This window comes from Lynx rufus, unplaced genomic scaffold, assembly GCF_022079265.1.
Source record: "Lynx rufus isolate CCGP_SWC_20201006 ecotype Redwood Valley unplaced genomic scaffold, mLynRuf1.p SCAF_7, whole genome shotgun sequence".
Classification (NCBI taxonomy): domain Eukaryota; kingdom Metazoa; phylum Chordata; class Mammalia; order Carnivora; family Felidae; genus Lynx; species Lynx rufus.
The window spans coordinates 71,304,675-71,323,830 of NW_025814889.1; the positions used below are offsets into that span (position 1 = coordinate 71,304,675).

The window sequence follows — 19,156 nt, forward strand, 5'->3', positions numbered from 1 at the left end:
TTCAGTTTTTTTCTACAGCAGTTGACCGAACTCAGAGAAAGCGAACTGTAGCGTTGAATCGGAGCTGGGGTTTTGCAGGCAAGTGTAAGACAGGTATGGGGTACACAGGAAACAAAGAAGTTGAGGAAAAGAAAGTTTGATAAGGAAACAGAAGTAGCATGCTAAATAAGAGGAAGTAGGGGAGATGGGGATAAAATGCGGAGGTGAAGGTCAAAGAACTGATGGGTTCCATAGGGCTCAGAGGGTAGGTGTAAATTGCCAGATCTGCAGAGATCCAGGATTGTAGTCATATAGTAGAATACTGAACTATTGTTCAATTTTGTATTGTATCACTTCATTGTTTAGCAACTGGACAAATATTTATCTAAGACATGCTATGTGCCAGTGCCATGGCGATACCAGTGGTGAAGAAGACAAATGTGGGCCTCATTGTGTTTCAGTTTATAGATGGATGTGGCACACACAAGTAGACAATAAATTATGCAAAGTCTTGGGCCTTAGGTGTTCTGAGGTTGAGCTGTGTGAGTGATGGCATCATTGCCAACAAGATGTATTTTCCCCCATATTTTACTTACAGAATTTTTCTCTTGGAAAATGTGTACCTTTTCTTGTGGGCAGGTCTTAATTTTCCTTCTAGAATTTCTCCATAAGTATTTAATTTAATGCAGATATTTTGCCATATATTGTGCTGAGTACTAGAGATATAAAGAAAGACCAGGAAATAAAGATTCCATGTTGGCCATTTTAAACCCCGTTTTTTTTCTTCTCTGTGCCTTTGATCTATTGGTCATCTTGTATCTGGTAAGATAACATTAGCTTCAGTAGTAAAAATATATAATGAGTACATCTCAATTGAATTTCTCACCCATATGAAGCCTAAAACCGAGAAGGTACTTCTGTTTTAATCAGGGATTCAAGGACCCCGGGATCTTCCATTTTGTGGTTCTGCCTTTTGTGACAATGTTTGCCATACTTGATTTGCGTTTGCGGATCAATGTAGTATTATTAGGTAATTAATCTGGCTTTAGGAGTTTCACATGTGACATAGGGTTAACTAATCATTGCTTTTCATAACTGTGCCAGTAGTGATTGGTTCAGGACCCAAACAAGCTCAATGAGAGTGAATCATATAACTTTCCTTAGAAATAGGCAAAAGCATCATGTTTTCCCCCCTGGACAAAAATGAAGACATTACTTGGGGTTGCTGCAATCATCTTGGGACTACAGACGGTATGTATGAACATGTTGGAGGAGCTGGGTATGATGGGACCCCACTCTGAAGAAATGAAGCTGGGAAATGGAGATAATTCAAACCTTGGTTACATTTTGTGAGTGCTGGGTCAAGTTTTGATTGAAGTCATTTAATTCCTTTAGTGAAACTAAATCCACATTATTTTCTGAGCATATATGTTAAGAAGATTAATTTTTTTTTTTAGGGAACAAGCATGTTTGTTAGAAAATATGAGAAGCCAATAAAGAAAGACTCCTTATATTTTAAATTTTTTTTTTTCAACGTTTATTTATTTTTGGGACAGAGAGAGACAGAGCATGAACGGGGGAGGGGCAGAGAGAGAGGGAGACACAGAATCAGAAACAGGCTCCAGGCTCTGAGCCATCAGCCCAGAGCCCGACGCGGGGCTCGAACTCACGGACCGTGAGATCGTGACCTGGCTGAAGTCGGACGCTTAACCGACTACGCCACCCAGGCGCCCCTACTCCTTATATTTTAAAGCTGGTTTTCATTTTTTTTTCCTTCCTTCCCTTCCCTTCCCCTCCCCTCCCTTCTCCTCCCCTCCCATCCCCTTCTCTCCTCTTGCCTTTCCTCCCCTCTCCTTCCTTCTTTCCCCTCCTCTCCCTTTCTTTCTCCTCTTTTCCCCTTCCCTCCCCTCCCTTTCCCTCCTTCTCTCTCTCGCTCTTTCTCCCTTTCTCTTTCCCCTTTTCTCCCTTTCCCTTTCTTTCTTTCTTTCTTTCTTTCTTTCTTTCTTTCTTTCTTTCTTTCTCCTTCCTTCCTTCCTTCCTTCCTTCCTTCCTTCCTTCCTTCCTTCCTTCTTTCTCTGTTACTTGCAACAGAGAACATTCTTACTGGTATGTGGAATGCCTGCTATTCCAAATTTGACTATCTTTTGACCTTAACAAATTGAGAATTTATAAATAGCTGTAGATTACATTTTTTCTTATGTATGTATCCATTAAGTATACATTATGTATATGGTTGACCATCACATACTATAGGAGGTTTTGGAGCAGTAGACTTCATGGATAGTAGTGTTCATTTCAGCTTGATGTCTTTTTGAGGAAAGTGCCACCTTCATTCATCCTTTTGTATTTCCTGGTCAGGGTCTTATGTGTAAAGCCACAGTTTCCCCTTTATATTATTAAATAAATCTTGCTGTGAGTTCCTGCTTACCAAGGTGAGCAGAGAGTACAATATTGGTAATATTTCACCTTACCTTTTTTATCTCTAAAGTCTCAAATCCTTCATCTGTATTTACCTGCTCCCTGCTTCTTCTAATGCTGCTTGGGTGATGGTCTTTGGCCACCTCTTTGGCATGATGGTGCTGCTTAAGATGGTGTTGGTTTGCAGCCTTGGGGATTTCTCAGGTAAAATCTGAAACCGGCCCCCATACATGGAGGGCAACCAGAGACAGAAGAGGCAGGCGAAATTAGTCAGTCAGAGAAAGACAAATATCATATGACTTCACTCATATGAGGACTTTAAGAGACAAAACAGATGAACATAATCGGGAAGGGAAAACAAAAATAATGTAAAAACAGGGAGGGGAACAAAACATAAGAGACTCTTAAATATAGAGAACAAACAGAGGGTTACTGGAGGGGTCGTGGGAAGGGGAACGGGCTAAAGGGGTAAGGGGCATTAAGGAATCTACTCCTGAAATCATTGTTGCACTATATGCTAACTAATTTGGATGTAATTAAACAAAATAAAAATTAAAAAAAAAAGAAGAGACAGGCCCTTTCAGATTGGGAAGTGGCAGTTTTAATAAGCAAGAGAACATGTAATGAGGCTTGCCTTCGGCGGCCACAAAACTAGATCTCTGCACTTGCTTGCTACAGTCTTAAAAAATTCATATAGAGGCCTTAATTGAGTTCAGTCACTTATAAAATCTAGACAGTTTAAATAACTGATTGTTCTCTCAAGGGTACATCCTTGAAAACAGCTCCCACCTGTGTGTGGACCGTGCATTCCAATGACAGGGGAAGGGGTGAGGAGCATCTGATTGCCCAGGTCTAGCTTGACTGTCAAACGGTGATCATGTCCTCTCCATGACCTCCTCCAACAGTTGACTGGAATCCTGTTCAGGTTGTTGTATTCCTAATGGAGGTTGGTGGCTGCTCTACTGGCCTTATTCCCTTGGGGGTAGTTCAGTCTCCTTGCCTGACTTTAATGCCATGACCCTTGATACTTTAGCTCTCACCAGCGTGCATGTAATCAAATCCAGATGATGTTCTGCCGCCTTGGAGGCTTAAATGATTGTATCTTTTATGAACCTAGAAGCCCTTGCTCTATCGAATCCCTTGCTTTCACGAATTCCCAGGAGTAGGACTACCCCCATCTCTTATGTGGAAGCATGGACACTTCATCTTCTCTGAGATTTATTTATTTGTTCAAGGCCTCCTTGTGAGAATCACACATGAACAAAAGGGAACTCAGGATAAAAATTTGGTTATGAGGTAGAAAGGAAATACTTCTTTTTATTTTGCCAATGAGAACATAGTAGCAAAAATCCCCCAAAAAACCAAATTGTTTCTCCATATTTCTCCTTATTACACATGTCTCTTTTTATTTTCCATTACATATGTAGGAGCATTATATATTTTTAAATATGCCTTTAGATCATTAATCTTGTTAGAATTTTATGACATGCTAGTGGTCCCAAACCTACTGTATTTCCAGGAACGATTCCGAGGTTTTAGGCCATTTTAACTGACTTTAACTAACATTCATAACAGCCAGTCCCTGTGTCTTCCAACATGTACACAGACTTGTGTACCATATTTTTCTTTTCTTTTTTTTTAAAAAAAATGTTTATTTATTTTGGAGACAGACGAAGAGAGTGTGAGCAGGGGAGGGGCAGAGAGAGAGAGCAAGAGACACAGAATCTGAAGCAAGCTCCAGGCTCTGAGCTGTCAGTACAGAGCCCAAAGCAGGGCTTGAACCAGGAACCATGAGATCATGACCTGATCTGAAGTCAGTCGCTTAACCAACTGAGCCACCCAGGCGCCCCCAGACTTGTATACCATCTTAATGCTTCTGCTTGTTCTAAGGGTCATTTTACCATTACCTTGACCATATATATCAAAGGCGATGCTCCATACAGTCCAAGACAAATTTTATTAATAATGTAAATATACACTCATATTTACAGATATATCTATGACTAAAATAGAAGTCACTTACGACCTTGTCAGCAATATACCTAACCTTCTTTGTGATGCCTTTTGTTATTGTTGACCTATAAGGACTGTCTTCACTCAGTTATTTACAAAAGCCCTCTAAAGGAAAGTATTGTAAAATTCTGAATTCTGTGGCCTATAGAAAAGGTGGCATATAATTTATTCCCCAGACCAGTACACTTAGGAAGGGGACATTATTAATAATTATGTCAGGACAACAGTTATAAGCCACTACTGTCCCAGCCAAACCAAATGTATGGTTTTGCTACAGGGCAGAGGCAGCACATTTTCCTGTGACACCTTCAGGTAACACTGAGGTTCTTGATTTGATTAGCTGGCATGAGAAGTCACTTAAACAGCAGTCAGCTGATGGCGATGTATACATATATATTTCTAGCATTAGGATGGGCACTCAGTGAGTTCACCTTGAAGTAACTTACGGGAAATTTTTATAATGTGATTTAACTCAACATTTGAGTCACACCAGTTATGTCCTTCACATATTGCAGCACTTTTATTGTGCATTGCAAGTGAATTTCAGGCAATGTTAACCTGCCATTTTGTTCTAATGACGCTAATGACTGAAATTAGTGCCAGACAATGAGCTTGGCAATGACAGCATAAATGGTACGGTCACATTTCCCTTTTTACTAACTTTATGTTATTTCAGCCACTGTACACTTAATCCAGTGTTTTATTTACAAAGCACTCTTCAACCGCCAGCGTTACGATTTGACCTTTAAAATAAATCCATTAGTAATTTTTGCATATATGCATATGTCAAGGAAATTCACATTTAACTTTTCAAGGAATTCTAATTAACTGGTCTTTGCTGTTCTTCGTTATAAACTGCTGGATTAAATAAATCTTAGTTTGAAGTTGAAAGGACTTGCAGCAAAGGGAACCTTGAACAAAGAGAGCCTGTGAGTCTAAAATAAGATCACATTTTCACTAATCACCTAAATAATGGTGGACTTTAAACACCTTCTTGGCTTGCTCTTAGCTGTGTCTCTAGTACCTAGAACCATGGCTGATTTAATCGGAACACATTCAACAATATTTGCTCAATGAATGAATAATATTCCTTACAGTTTGCTTTAAGATATTCATGGCATGAGTTTTTTACTCTCAAGCATTCTATGCTTACTATCTATTTATCATGTTCTTGACAATGTATTGTGGAGAATTGCAAATCTCTGGCTTTCCATAATTATTGATTCAATTAATCAACAAGTTCTGTGGGGTTGTAATTTGCTGTGCTAGTTTATAGTATTGTTGGCTTCAAGAGAAAGTTTTCCACATTCTGCTTTTAGTTACAATCAACATCCCCCCTGACTTTCAGGTTTGCTCTTTGCTTCTCTTGTGCAAGAAACCAGATGATAATGATGTAACCAAATCTCCTTTTTTTTTTTTTTTTTTTTTTTTGCTCTATTTAGAGTTTTGGCTAGGGTAATGTTTCTGGTTTTCAAATGAAATCTAAATTGCTATTTTAATAAAAGTGAGGTACAAGGAAAAGTTTAGTAATTAAATCTTAAAAGATTTCTTCCTATGCTCAATAACCTACATGAGAGCTACTGTCTATCCCTAGAGAGACAATTTCCAGATGGAAATAAATATATATATATATATATATATATATATATATATATATATATATATTTTGCTACATTCTTTTTTATTTTATTATTTTATTTTTTTAATATGAAATTTATTGTCAAATTGGTTTCCATACAACACCCAATGCTCATCCCAACAGGTGCCCTCCTCAGTGCCCATCACCCACTTTCCCCTCCTTCCCACCCCCATCAACCCTCAGTTTACTTTCAGTTTTTTAAGAGTCTCTTATGGTTTGGCTCCCTCCCTCTCTAACTTTTCTTTTTTTTCTTCCCCTCCCCCATGGTCTTCTGTTAAGTTTCTCAGGATCCACATAAGAGTGAAAACTTATGGTATCTGTCTTTCTCTGTATGATTTATTTCACTTAGCCTAACACTCTCCAGTTCTATCCACGTTGCTACAAAAGGCCATATTTCATTCTTTCTCATTGCCAAGTAGTATTCCATTGTGTATATAAACCACAATTTCTTTATCCATTCATCAGTTGGTGGACATTTAGTCTGTTTCCATAATTTGGCTATTGTTGAAAGTGCTGCTATAAACATTGCGGTACAAGTGCCCCTATGCATCAGCACTCCTGTATCCCTTGGGTAACTTCCTAGCAGTGCTATTGCTGGGTCATAGGGTAGATCTATTTTTAACTTTTTGAGGACCCTCCACACTGTTTTCCAGGGTGGCTGCACCAGTTTGCATTCCCACCAATAATGCATGAGAGTTCCTGTTTCTCCACATCCTCTCCAAGGGAATATTTTCTTTAGTGAGAAATTCTATTATAAGATTTCAGTCCTACTCTATTTTAACTGTAGTTCCTATAGGTGTATCATTGCCTTTATTGTTATTTAGGTAACTTTCTCAGGAATGGAGATGAGTATACTAGACAAAATTTATCTTAGGAGAAGCCAGGGTGACCTACATTCATTTTTTCTTACTCCCATGGTTTGTCATTTCCCTCACTTTTCAGGATATACGAATGCTCTCATTTCTCTTCTCTACCATAAAGGAAAAGCGTTTCTGGATTAATTCTGATCTTCATAATTTTTACTTTAGTATTGATCTTAACACGTTTTCCCTCCTTGAAATATTTGAATTTTAACATTCTAATTTTAGCATTTATCTTTGTAAATGGAATTTTAGGCATCATGGCGGAAGTAACCTTTTGCTGGGAGCCACACCAAGCTCCATAACACATGTACATGCTGCCCCACCCCCCCAACCCTTGCCCCTTCAACCCACAGGCCTGTATGCAGGTATGGATATTTTAGCTAAGAAAAAGGCTATGTTGTCTGTATCTTATGACAGAAACTCAAGTTTTCCCTTTAAGTGTTCATGTACCTTCAACAGCTGGATCTTTGTATACGTGAATTCTGCCTTGGTTTTGTTGACTGGTCAGTATTGGGAGTGGGTGTAAGGAGACAAAAAGCAATTATCTTTACCACTTGCCTTAAGTAATTTTCTCATGCAAGAAACCAAGAACACATCTGTGAAATAGAAAATAGCGGATGGTAGAGCTCTAATTCATCTTGTTTTCATGGCGGCATAATGAATTATTTCTAGACCATACTCGATTTTCATGTTAGTGTCATTTGCTCCAGGATAATATGGTGTTGACTTAGACTTTGTCCATGATCATTTATTTACAAAAGACCAGAAAGGACATTAACGTGGTGGTTTGATCCATAAGGCAATTCTATGGCAAAGTCTTCAGAATATGGGGAGCTAATAGAGATTCAGTGAAGTAAAGTGAAGATGCATGAATTTGGAATTATGATGTACAATGAATTTCTAATACTGTTTTCTATCGCAGGTCAGTTGCTCCGGTTAAAAATGTTTCGAGAGGATCATGGGTCATGGATGACAATGTTCTTCAGCACAATTCTGTTTCTCTTCATATTTTCTCACATCTACAACACGATTCTTCTAATGGATGGGAACATGGGGTAGGTTATCTTTCCCCTTTCTACTGTGGTGAGTGTTATGTTTGAAATTTGTAAAAATTCAACGAGAATTTTTTAGCTTGTAGTAGCCTAACTCTTTGTGATAGTCTACTGTCAGTAAAGATAATCTGTGCATTTTTCTTGCCTAAGACATTTAGAGCCTTTCCTCCAACGAGCTTGTAGTGTTCTACCATGTTTGTCTTGTGTTCCTTCTCCTTTAGCATATCTCTGTGAAGTAGTTTGAGGGCAGGTAAGAATTTCATTATAGTGACAGAATATGAGAATTGGGAAATCTTACTGACTTGTTTACACTCAGTAAGGCTGGGCTAAGATGAAGGTCTTTAGATTTGCAATTCCTTTGCTCTGCAATGCCTGGTTAAATAAAAGTGTTTGATACTGGTGGCATTTTTTTTTAACTCTCTTGACAGTTCCAACAGAGAGAACTTTGTTATGAATGGGTCATCTTAGAAGTGGGCCACCCTGTATTAAATCCAGGGTTGTGATCTATACTTACCAAATCACTAATCAAATCACTGTGGCATGAAGATGTACTAACAAGTAGACTGTAGATTTTTTTTTGTTAAGTTTCTCCAATTCTTAGTTTGCTCTCAGTAAGGTTTAAGAACAGAATATAAGGAGAAGGGCTTAGCTTACAGCACTAAGAATTAGATTAGTGACAATAATAAACTATGTTAGATATTGTTGTGCAATGAAATAGTTCCCAAGGAGGGTTTTCATCTATCCTTCCCAATAGGTTGGAAAGCTAGGTAATATCATTTTCTTCTAAATATAGGCGAGGCAAGATTGTTGGCCTCTTCTGTACTGCAATTGTTTTGATCTTATGTACAGATGTTAGCCAGCACAAAGCTGAGAGGGATAGCTCAATTAAAATTTTTATTTTTTCCTCCCACCATCAAAAGAGATGAACAGTAATGAAAGCAGGTTATTTCACAAAGGTTCCTTTTTGGTACCAAGTGGAACGTGAGATTTAGATCAAATGTTCAGGCTTTAAGAAGCTACCGAAATGCTTTGTAGTTGTTTCTTGGGTTTCGAATAATGCCATTTACTGAGTCTATTTTTAAATGATGGAGTCACAGACTCTAACCTAGGGAAGTCAGGACAAGCTTCACCCTTAGCGCAGTGCTGATAGTAATGGAACGGGTAATGGTGCTCTTGGAATTACCCAACACAACTCAGCCTGTCAGAGAGGTGTTGTGCACTGTCAGCACTGGGGCCAGAAGGGGAAGGGACCCATTAAAAACCTTGCATTTTTTAAGCTGTTGCTGAAAATAATACATTAAATATAAAATATACCCTCTTCTTGGAAGTTGACTTCTTCAATTCTTTTTTTTTTTTTTAAATGGAGCTAAAGAGGTCTTTGCTAACCAGAAGTTTTTATTCTGAGGGAAGAAGGAGATATCAAGGTAATAAATTAAATGCAATAATGGAAGACCCCTGGCACACTGTAATACTGAAATGAATCTTTCAGAGGGCTAACAGCTGTTAAGCACTCAGTACCACTACTCAATTACACCTTACAATGACCCTAAGCAATAGGTTTTTGTATTCTCTCCATTTTACAGATCAAGAAACTGAGGACCAGACATGTTCTGTCACTTGTCTAAAGTTACATTATAATTAAATCTCTATTTTAGACATTGACAAAGGAGGAGTTGGACTATTAAGTAGTGAATTCTGGTAATACATCCTGCTCTTAGGGTGGCACAGAGTTGATTGCTGGTTGATTCTGTTACTCAGTCACTGTAAGTCTATTAGCTTTGCTTTGTATTTTTAATCTTTCAAGCAGAGTTTGAAAATTGAAAGAAGTAGGAGGCATATGCAGAAAATAAGAGAATTTGTATGCGTCTATTTTAACTAAAATTGAAAGTGATTCTCTTTTATTTTCAGACTAAATACAATATTCCATATTTTTACTAACTCTTGAACTCCTCACCAATATGCCTCATCCTTTTTCAGAAGGATCTTTTCCTGAGGGGACATCTTACTGCAATCCCTTTTTAATTTTTTAAAAAATCCGAAGCAAGGGACAAATGGTTTAGTTCTACTAATAAACAAATTAAATCACCATTTATAAAAGACATATTACCAACTTTAATGACACATGCCATTTGAACTAGTGAGTACTTTAACATAGGAATGTAAACTTGGAGGAAAATCCATTCCTAGGGAAAATTGATGCATCTGTGCATTGGGGCTCTCCAGGGTTCACCATGTTATTTGAGGCATTGCCTCATCCTTTGTAGGGCAGGGAATGATGGAGCCAGAGGGTGTGGAAAGGATGATAGGCATGTGGATATCATGACTGACTAGTTTTATATCAGAGGATTGCTGGTGGTGAAGAAGAATCCTGGATTCTTTACAATGAATCTGATTGGCATTGAGGATTCCAGTGTTTCCTGGTTTGTGGCTTCTTTAGGATTTCTGAGAGGATTCCCTAGAGTGATTTGCCTTTTCCCCCCAATTTTAGGATTGGTTGTAAAGTTAGGTTCAGCCAGAGTCCTTTGATCCCTCCTTATAGAGAACAAAACCCCTAGGTTTATCTGACCAGAACCTCAAGAGTTTTAGCCAGAACTGGCTTGATGAGAGTCAAGTTGCCTGCTCCTGGTGTTCTCATTGGAGTGAATTACCTGAAGCGTGCACTAGCTCTATGGCATTAGCCATCTCTGGAGAGTCAAGCCGAGAGGTGGTCAAATGGAGAAGGAGAGAGGTAAGTTAGCTGAACGGACTAAAGGGACCAGGGCTCAAGACAGCCCATATGTCCTACTACTATGAGGAAAGTATCCCCCCATTGATTCTCTTTCCACCCCTCTACACCACACCCCACCAAAATGCTGCTGTTTTTGTAACTTCTTTTATGTTTTAAGTCATCAAGATGAAAGTAAACTCATCTTTCTATAAATGTTTGAGGTTGTGGATTAGGATTCTGCTGTAGTTAAGGCTCCGATCCTTGGCAGAGTTTTTACATTATAGACATTTTATGAGCAACTTCATTTTTACACGTTGGCTGTCTAAGTAGGCTGTCCTACAAAGTCTTTAGAAACGATGGAATATATAATGCAGCCTGATAGACTGTGCATAGCTCTGCATAGCTGAGCTTACCCAGATGTAACAAAAAACCCCAGAGGCCAGGGGTGCCTGGGTAGCTCAGTTGGTTAAGCATCTGGCTATTGGTTTCAGTTCAGGTCATGATCTCAGGTTTCTTGAGTTCAAGCCCTGAGTCAGGCTCTGTGCGGACAGTGCAGAGCCTGCCTGGGATTCTCTCTCTCCCTCTGTCTGTGCCCCTCATCTGCTCATGCTCTGTCTCTCTGTCTCAAAATAAATAAATAAACTTAAAAAAAAAAAGAAAGAAAAGAAAAAGAAAAATCCCAGAGGCCAAAAATGAAGAAGGATCTGAAAACCAGGGCAGTAAGCCTGTGTAGTGACACTCCGAGGCAGTAACATAGGGGTTTGAGTTTACCTCTCATAGCAGGACCAGAGATCAGGATTTGGGCTCGTTTTAGGTGAGAATGGAAACAGCACTCCTAACTTCAGTGGTTCTGCAGAGTGCTACAGAAGATGGACTAGAAAATATAACTACCAGCACAGGCAGCATCTAGGAGGCTTGTCTGACAGGCTGGGCTTTGCTTAGAAAAAAGTTCTGAGAAATTCATAACCATAGGCATAATTTTATGGTTTTAATATACATTTTCCTTGGGACTTTAGAACCCACCCCCTAATCCCTGGCCATTCTCTTTTCTTTTCTTCTTTTTTAATGTTTATTTTATTTCTTTTGAGAGAGAGGGAAAGTGCAACACACACGAGTGGGAGAGGGGCGGAGAGAGAGGGAGAGAGAGAATCCCAGGCAGCCTCTGCACTTTCAGCTCAGACCCTGATGGAGGGGTTTAAAGCCATGAACTGTGAGATCATGACCTGAGCTGAAATCAAGAGATGGATGCTTAACCCACTGAGCCACCCAGGTGCCCCCATTCTCTTTTCTAAGTTTCAGGTTCTCCTCATGCACCGTTGACGGGAATGCCAATTGGTGCAGCCACTCTGGAAAACAGTGTGGAGGTTTCTCAAAATATTAAAAATATAATTACCCTAGACCCAGCAATAACACTATTTGGAATATACCTAAAGGATACAAGAGTACTGATTCATAGGGGCATATGTACCCCAATGTTTATAGCAGTGCTTTCAACAATAGTCAAATTACGGAAAGAGCCCAAATGTCCATCAACTGGTGAATGGATAAAGAAGATGTGGCTTATATATATGATCAAATACTCTTCAGTGATGAGAAAGAATGAAATCTTGCCATTTGCAACAACATGGATGGAACTGGAGGGTATTATGCTAAGTGAAATAAGTCAATCAGAGGAAGACAAATATCAAATATTTTCACTCATGTGTGCAATGAGAAACTTAACAGAAGACCATGGGGGGAAGGAAAGGTGTAAAAATAGTTTCAAACAGAGAGAGAGGCAAACCATGAGAGACTCTTCAGTACAGAGAACAAACTGACAGTTGATGTGGGCGGGGGGGGGAAATGAGTGATGGGCATTGAGGAGGGTACTTGTTGGGATGAGCACTTGGTGTTGTATGTAAGCGATGAATCACGGGAATCTACTCCCGAAACCAAGAGCACACTATATACACTGTATGTTATTAGCTAACTTGACAATAAATTATAAAATAATAATAATAATAAGTTTTAGATTCCTACTTTTCTCTGGAGCCCCCTGCATTTCCAGAATTCTGGAATTCCAGAAAACTTCTAAAATTTTTCTGGTTCATTATATAGAGCAATTTAGTTCTCTTTCATCTCTACTTCTGTCCACTTTGATTTATCTGGGACTTTTCCTTTCATAACCAAAATCACATTAATGCATTTTGCAGTCAAAGGAACCAGGACCCCAAGAGGAATGGTGCTGTGTTCTTGGAATCCCAAAGGGGCTGCTGCTACCGCATTTCAGTTTGTGTTGTTTTTAAGTTAGCAATTTCCTGTCATTCAATTAATGTTTAATTAACTGTCTCTTGGGAGCGAAAAGGGAAGACAGTCAAAGAAAAAGAGGCAAAGGAATCAGTTAAGTTAAAAATTAGGGTTTTGGGGCACCTGGGTGGCTCAGTCGGTTAAGCGTCCGACTTCACCTGGGTCATGATCTCGCGGTCTGTGAGTTCGAGCCCTGCGTCAGGCTCTGGGCTGATGGCTCAGAGCCTGGAGCCTGCTTCCGATTCTGTGTCTCCCTCTTTCCCTGCCCTTCCCCCATTCATGCTCTGTCTCTCTCTGTCTCAAAAATAAATAAACGTTAAAAAAAATTAAAAAAAAATTAGGGTTTTGTGGTAATCCCAGTCCCGCAATATGCTGCATTGTTCCCAAACAGGACTGCAGCCTCAAGAAAGAGACATTAGTAGGAAAGAAACCAGACCATTTCCTATTTCCTTCCACAGTGATGGACTTGCCTTGGTTAAAAATGATTCTAAAGACATTTTTATTATTTTGTTTTATCTATCTATCTATCTATCTATCTATCTATCTATCTATCTATTTGCTTGTTTGTTTATTTTTGGAGAAAAAGAACGCAAGCAGGGGAGAGGGGCAGAGGAAAGAGAGAGAATCCTAAGCTGGCTCCATGTTAAGCATGTCCTATGACCCTGAGATCATGACCTGAGCTGAAATTGAGAGTCAGACTCTCAACCCACTGAGCCACCCAGGCGCCCCTAAAAATGATTCTAAATGACTCCCCCCACCCCCCCAGTTGTTTTGATTTCCTCTGTGTTCAACTAGGTATGTTAAGGCCAATCCATTTAGAAATCTCTGTTTGACAGAAATAGAGGTGTGCTCGAGTCCACATTGTGGTCTTTAATTAATTAATTAATTAATTTTCTTCAAGTTTTTATTTAAATTCCAGTTAGCGTTAGTTTCAGGTATAGAATCTAGTGAGGTTGAGGTCTTTACTGACCAGAAACTGAGCAAGTCATATAGGGCTGGGAAGAGTCTTTTTTTTAGTGTTTAGATACCTTACACCCTTTGTGACATCATTTTCTGAAGAACTTCTTAGTCATGGAATTTCTACGGCATCAAATGTATAAAGCCCTAATTTAGGAAATGTTTGCCTGGCCTTCTCAGATATCTCAATTCCCCAAAGAATAACATGTATAATGTATAAGGAATGAAATGGTACGAAAGCAAGCACGCAGGCTCCAGTTCTGTTCATAAAAAGATTCTGAAAACAGCCACTTGGTGGCAGCAAAAGGCATGTTTTAAGCTTAGACTGCCTCACCATGTGGTAGGCAGGTTTTCTCTGAAGAGAATCTTTCTTCTTTTGAATTTTTGAAACTTGGGTTGAAATATTTGCCTTCCTAATTGTTAGTGAGCTTTCTGAAGAAACCCACCTAGTGATCTCTATAATAAGTACTTATTATGTGATGCACTTGGCCTCTTTTTATGTTCTAAAACAAGTTTAAATAATAGTATATATAAACACATAGGCACGCATGCACACACACACATATACACACATGAATATATATACATGTTTATAGACTTATTCCAGTATTACAAGGATAAATGTTGTGTTTAGCACTGAGGAAATTAGACACTTGACAGGCTGATAAAATTTCCTCTGTGAACTGGAATAACTTTCCACAGGGTGCATCCTACTTAGGGCAGGATATGAAGAAGCTGACGTTTTCTAGAGATAATGACAAAGTTTTCTTCTTCCTAATACACACCTTTTTCCAGAGAAGTGTTACAAATATTAATTAATACATCAATATGTGTTAAGTGTTGCCGAGACAAAAATTGAGAACTGAGTGAGACAAAGTGATTTGATTCAGGCAAGTTTGAAAATAAATATTAGTGTTCATATTCAGAATCTGGAAAAAAATGAAGGTAAGAATTTGGTGATGGGTGTAATGAAAATGGAATAGACCGTCTCCATTCTGTTCTGTTTCTGATCAGTTTTAGTAAGTAAGAACTTATGTGGAGAGCTCATTAAATGTCTGGGTGTGGTAAGCACATTCAGTGGATGTGCTGTAAGGGTGATAGGCCTAGGAGTGGTGACAGGAGGAAATACTTAAAATAGACACTTTCCTAAAATCTGAGATGCATGGCTTTTATGTACAGAGGGAACAGCAAAAGCAAGCAAGAATGAGTAGGAAAAAAATGACCACGCAAGAGACTGGCACAGACTTGCCTACAGGCTGGATGAAACGGTTCAAGCGCTAATGCTCTCTCAAGGGTATGTGCACAGCTGACCTAGACCTTAGCCCCCCATGCTCTTCTTATCCTCATTTTGTAAAGAATGACTGTTACTCTGGTCCATCTGTGTGTCCATATGTCATATCAGAAAAGACTGATTTATAGCTTTAGTTTCTGTTGCTAGAGGTCTAGGTTTCGGCCTATTATTTTTCCCTAAGTTGAGTTTCACTTTAATGGAAAAATTCAGGGTGAAATTTCATTCCATGCAGTAGTTTTTTCCTTCCTATGTCCACTATTTTTAAAACCTTCACTAATGCTTTCAGATTCCTTACTCAAACATTTTTTTCTCTTTCTGGTCACCACTGATCTAGATAGTTACGGCTGTGGTGCATGTTTCTTTCTCTTAAGAACCCTGATTTTCACTTGCTATTTTTCAAGTACAAAGTTGGTGACCTGCTACCGTTGTTTACACTGGTAGCTTCCTTTGGAGGAAGGGACGTTTGTGTGTGTGTTTTGTTGTTTTTAAAAGTGCTATATTTATTTTGGGAGATGGCAAGAAAAGATTTAAATGGTCTTTTGTAATGTTAAACACTACAGTTTTTGTGTGACGTAAACTAACAACACTATTAATGTCCCAAATTATCCATTTAAATTTTAGTAAATGAAAAGAGAGATCTATTGTTTTTCAAGGGGTGGGCCTAGAGGGACAGATGAAGGATGGAGTCCCTGGGCCAGGTTTAGAAGCTGGGATGGGGGGAAAGCTTGGCTGTAGGTATTCATGAAGTCTGAAAATACTTGAGTCAATAGCTGAAAAGCTTGATTGGCTGCTAATGCAAGGCTGAATGCAAATTCTGCTGGAGTGGTGCTTTACATAATTTGTTGGCTTCATTCTTAATTAGGCTAAACATTGACTTGCTTGTACGATTAATTCACAATAATAGTACAATTAATTACCAAGGCTGGGAGTAAGGGGCCTGAGCTGGTTGCTGAGAATGGGCTGGAGAGAAGAAAAGTTGGAAGTGAATGGCTGGGTCTGGTCGTGGGGGCTGACCCAGTGGGGTGCTGGAGGGAGGGAGGCAGGCTTGGTGAGAGAGAAAGGGAGGGAGGGAAGGGAAAGGGGAGTGGGTGGGGGAGGGTCGGGCAAGGGAGAAGGAGACTTACTTAGCCAGCCAGAGGCAGTATAGCAATAGGGCACAGTTGGCTGCTTTTAATAGTATTGGTTTCGCATTACTTGGTTTTGATAGTACAAAGGTAAAATAGCGCAGCACAGCCAAATTATCACGAGTTTACTGTAAGTGTTGTCTGAATTGATGAAGTTTTAAAACACTAATGAAAAACACAATCGATGTTGCATCCTTATTACTGTGTGCGAGTGCATTATTATCTGTCCAGAATCGACATTGTTTTGACACACTTAAGAGGTGTTCCATGATCCTTGTTTACAGTTGCTTATTTTGACTCTCTCATTAAATAGTTTATCAGCTTGTTACAGGGGAAAAATTCGAATGCGGCAATTGAAAGACCTGGACTTTAGCCCCATCTTAGCTGCTCACTGGCAAAAATAACTTGGAAAAGTTAGACCGTTTCTCATTTTTAAGATATAGGTTGCTGTTACAGGATTGTTACTGGGTTTACTATTATCAACCTCACCATTATTATTGTTAATCTTGGGGAAATGCATGCTTCCAAAGTGGAGAAACAAACTAAACATAATCTCGGTCACCATTGGCTTTGCTTTGTACGGAGGGCAATGTGTTGTCCTAGAAATAACATGGACTTGTGTGCTGACACTCTTTTTTGCTATGTGACCCCAGGCAAACTTCACTATCGGAGCCACATTTCCACTGATGCAAAATGGGGATGTTAGTACTGCCTTAAGGTTGTTGTGACAATCAAAGAAGACAATGTGTGCAAAGAGATTGGTGTGCTGCCCACCATGTAATGAGCTCCTAATAAGTGTTAGTTGCTTTTATAATAATAGAAAATATATTTTAGTTTCTCAAGTACTTTAGCTCTCAGTAAGTATTAGTTATAATGATAACAGTAAGTACTTCGGCCATTATAACAAAATGATATAATACATGTCAATGATCTTACTACTTTATTGTCATTACAACTATGGTGATTATTATCAATGTATGCAAACTAGCACTACTAGTAGGTCTTCAATAAATATTAATTTCCTATGCCATAATAGTACATAATACATAATCTTAAATATACTTGCATTATAGAGTCAGATTAGTATATGCAATACATAGCACTCAGTTCAAGTGCTATGAATGCATCTTTATGAATATACATAAACTGTTCCTTATTTTTCATCAATGAAAAGCAAATACACAGAGCTAATATAATATTTAATCAGGATTCAGAAGAGGAAATCAAACATATATTAAGTTACTAAAGGATTATTTGCTAAGTTTGTCTTTTTTGAAAAGAGGGAACATTTGGTGAAATTATTGATGATAACATGGGAATTAATGACGTGGCAGTCATGCATCTGTGCATGTGTGTGAATATCCATTATCCAGAGACTGTGTAATAATGAATATCTTTAATTTTCATCTCAGTCCCTTTTTCCCAGTGGTGAACATGTAGGAAATCATTACTTTCCAGGCATGAAAAGTTGATGTATATGATAGCCTGAGGCTTACGTTTTATCAGAAGTTATATAGTTTAATTTAATAAATGAATAAGAGGGACCCAGCACGAGCTGAGAAAGTGACATTTCGGTGACAAGTAACCCCCTTTGTCACCTATTAACCCCATAGTTATTCTTGAGGGAATCAGAGAACCAGTAAACAGAATTCTGTGAATAAAATGTTTCATCATTCCGATCGTTCCCTGTCAAGGTAACATCACTTGTAGCACTGTTGTGTTCACTACTCTGGCTGCGGAGTCAGGAATGTCTACAACTTCTACTCTTGCACCGGATCGGGAGGATAGTGCCTTTCTATGGTAAAGATAAATGAGCCCCGCTTGTGTTTTCCTCGAGAGGAGAATCTCACTGGAACTGCTTAGCTTCTTTCTATTTCAGTTTCCTTTAGGCTACTGCCAGGGTACCTGACGCTCTACTTCTTTTTTTTTTTTTCTTAGAGAAGCAAATGTGCATAAAATACTTGAACCAGTTAGTTACAAAAGACATAGAAAAACATCATATTTAAGTAATGTATTAAATGGATACCCTTACCTAATTGAAAAAAAAAACCTGCTTTACGTCCTTTACAATAAAAGGTTAGTAAAATATACACAAAATATGAAGACAGAAAAGGGGTATTAGATTTTGACTTGTATTTTGTAGAATACATAGTTTAATCCTCTCCCCCCAAAATGCACACTTTAAAAGATGAGGAGGATGGTTCCCAGGGATGTTGCAAAGCATTAAGATGTTCAGCATTCTGTGTAATAATAGAGAAGAATATATACCACATGTGCAGTTTTTTAGGAAAAATGTTAATAGATTTCTTTGCTTCAAGATCATCCATATACTACCTAAATATGCACATTTAAAACAATTTTTTTTTCTTAATGTTTTATTTATTTTTAAGACCGAGAGAAACAGAGCATGAGTGGGGATGGAGCAGAGAGGGAGAATCTGAAGCAGGTTCCAGGCTTTGAGCTGTCAGCACAGAGCCTGATGCGGGGCTCAAACTCACGAACTGTGAGATCATGACCTGAGCCAAAGTCAGATGCTCAACCGACTAAGCCACCCGGGCGCCCCTAAATATGCACATTTTTAATATAAAATGTATATTATATGTAATAGTATGTGTTATTCAATATACTGTTATACGTGTATATGTATATATAATATTTATTAGATAGTCAAATTTATTTATTAAACCATTTTACTTTTATTAGAGAATTTGATGTGCAAACTTAAAGCTAAGCATATAAAATAAATCATTGATCAGGGCACCTGGGTGGCTCAGTTGGTTAAGCGCCGGGCTTTTGATTTTGTCTCAGATCATGATCTCACAGTTCG

The 19,156-nt window shown here is 38.6% G+C and overlaps 1 protein-coding gene across 4 annotated transcripts in view; it reads left to right on the top strand.

The window, feature by feature from the left end:
* TMEM117 (transmembrane protein 117) overlaps window positions 1-19,156 on the top strand; it is a 496,769-nt gene that overhangs the window by 84,940 nt on the left and 392,673 nt on the right. For all 4 annotated transcript variants that reach the window (XM_047066667.1, XM_047066664.1, XM_047066665.1 and 1 more), the window contains one exon: window positions 7,835-7,967. In XM_047066667.1, coding sequence (XP_046922623.1) covers window positions 7,835-7,967 — 133 coding nt within the window. The remainder of the gene's footprint in view (window positions 1-7,834; window positions 7,968-19,156) is intronic.